This window comes from Corylus avellana, chromosome ca11 (genome assembly GCF_901000735.1).
Source record: "Corylus avellana chromosome ca11, CavTom2PMs-1.0".
In the NCBI taxonomy this organism is placed as follows: domain Eukaryota; kingdom Viridiplantae; phylum Streptophyta; class Magnoliopsida; order Fagales; family Betulaceae; genus Corylus; species Corylus avellana.
In genome coordinates, this window is record NC_081551.1 from 21368559 (window position 1) to 21370958 (window position 2400).

At 45.0% G+C, this 2400-nt stretch overlaps 1 protein-coding gene across 1 annotated transcript in view; it reads right to left on the reverse strand.

Annotated features, from left to right (window-relative positions):
* Window positions 1-349: 349 nt before the first annotated feature.
* Window positions 350-2400, reverse strand: part of LOC132165223 (phenylalanine ammonia-lyase class 1-like) — a 4753-nt gene continuing 2702 nt past the window's right edge. Inside the window, exon 9 of the mRNA XM_059575710.1 lies at window positions 350-2398. Within this exon, the coding sequence (XP_059431693.1) occupies window positions 465-2398 (1934 nt within the window). The 3' untranslated portion in view covers window positions 350-464. The remainder of the gene's footprint in view (window positions 2399-2400) is intronic.

Genomic DNA, 2400 nt, shown 5'->3' on the forward strand with positions numbered 1-2400 from the left:
GCCCTATTGGGACGTGCAAGATTTTCAATATAACATTATTCAATTCTAATTTATTCATTAAGAAATATGTGAAATTTTAATCTAAGTCTCGAAAGTTTTAAAAAGTCACAATTAAATTCTCAAATAATTAAAAAATCGTAATCATAATCAAATCCTTCCACCAGTAAACATAATAACCGACGGTTTTGACAAAATAATCTTGGTTTATATGTACATGAATTATTACTATACAAGACTCATAGTCATGTAAAATTAAAATTATTTATGGATTTGATTGTAATGTTTTCAACTGTATTTGATCATTGTATATACTTTAATGCTAAAATAGGTAGAGAGAGAGAGAGAGAGAGATGAAAAATGAAAAGATATTATTAATTCCAGTCGATCTTTTAGGCTCGATGTTTACAACAGAAATGTTTGGGGACTAATTCGTAATCACATACAAGCGTTACAAAAGAAGAGGATCAAAAGGCTCCTCCGCGGCCGCCACTGGTAGGAGTTGGAACTCTAGGAGATCTTACCTTCTCAAACCAACCCCAATACTCAGGATTACATTGCATTGGAGAAGACAACGACAGAGGCCTCGGAGTGAATGGACCAGCACACCCTTTCCAATTTGTCAAGCACTTCACCACCACATCTCCCAATTTCCCTCCATTGATCGCCTCATATACCTTCTCTATATCCTCCCCTGGACTCACCTTCTTCGCTCCGCTCAGAAGCTCTGTCCCCACTTCACTCCTCACTAACCGATATATCGGATATGTCCTGCATTTCTTTATTCTGTTCGCCACCGGAAAATCTCCTTTCTCAAATCTCTCCCGCGCTTTTTTTACTTCCTCTCCAAGCCTTGCTTTCAGTTCGTCTAGGAATACTGGAATCCGCTTGAAGATTGAGAAGCCCTCGTCATTTCCATTTTCACCCTTTGAAGGATCTTCCAGTGCTTTCTCTACAAGCACTTCTCGCAGTTGGGACAAGAGGGCATAAGAGGGATTTGTGGGGTCGTCCAGATAAGAGAATACCGGCAGGTGTTCAATTACCTGCAACAATTCTTTCTCGCAGAAGCGGGATTCAAGCAGCGATCCATCTTCAGCAGTGTAAAGGGTCTTCCTCACAACTTGGAGGACGACATGTTTGACAACCTCCCTCATGTTCTCCTCCAGATGTCTCAGATCAACTGCCTGGCAAAGCGCCACCATGTATGAGGCAGACATAAGCTTCAGAATCTCAATGGCTTCTGCACTCTTTCTGGCTGAAATCAAACCCAGAGAATTTACATCTTGATTGTGTTGATCGGCACTCTGTACGTGTGTTGTGACAGGGTTAGCCAGGTACTGAAGCTCAGAGCAGTATGCAGCCATGGCTATCTCTGCCCCTTTGAACCCATAATCCAAGCTTGGATTAGGCCCGCCGCTCAAATTGGAAGGCAACCCATTGTTGTAGTAGTCACATACGAGCTCAGAGAACTGAGCAAACATGAGTTTCCCAATTGCTGCAACGGCAATTCGGAGATTGTCCATGGAGACACCGATTGGTGTACCCTGGAAATTCCCTCCAAGGAGAGCAATATCTCGAGCAACATCGATCAATGGGTTGTCATTCACAGAATTGATTTCCCTTTCAATTGAATGCGTTGCCATGCGGATGACTTCGATTTGGGGTCCGAGCCATTGGGGGGAGGTTCTGAGTGCGTACCTGTCCTGTTTTGGCTTTGACAATGGGTCTTTCTCGTGACGAAGATTTGCTTCCTTCATGTAGTCGCTCTCATCCAAAAGGTACTCCATGATAGCAGCTGCTTCAATCTGGCCAGGATGGTGCTTGAGCTCATGCGTCAGTGGGTCTGTGAATTCGGGCTTGCCGACCATGACTTCGCAGAAGAAAGCAGAGAGAACTTCTGCAAACAGAGCCAAAACGTTGGCATCAAAACAAACTGTTGCAGCCACAGCCGAGCCAACACATGTCCCATTTACAAGAGCTACGCCCTCCTTTGCTTGGAGCTCGAAAGGAGCTGGAATCCCTGCCCTCTTGAGAGCTTCCAAGGCTGTGATTTCTTCATTTTCAGGGGTGACCACTTTGGAATTATGGCGGCCAGTCAATAAACCAGCAATATAGGATAGCGGTACAAGATCCCCCGAAGCCGTGATAGTCCCCCTTAGGGGCAGTTTCGGGATCAAATTTTTGTTCATCAGCTTGGCCATGCCTTCGAGTACCTCCCATCGAATACCGGAATAGCCCTGCATCAGTGTGTTTGCGCGAACGAGCATAGCTACCTTTGAATAAGTGGACGGAAGACTCTCTTTCCCGATCACTCCGGCATTAAGGAACCGTATAAGCTCTGTCTGGAGGTCGGTAGTTTTGCCGGTGCGCCGGTGTGACGAGGCTCCAAACCCAGTGGTAACA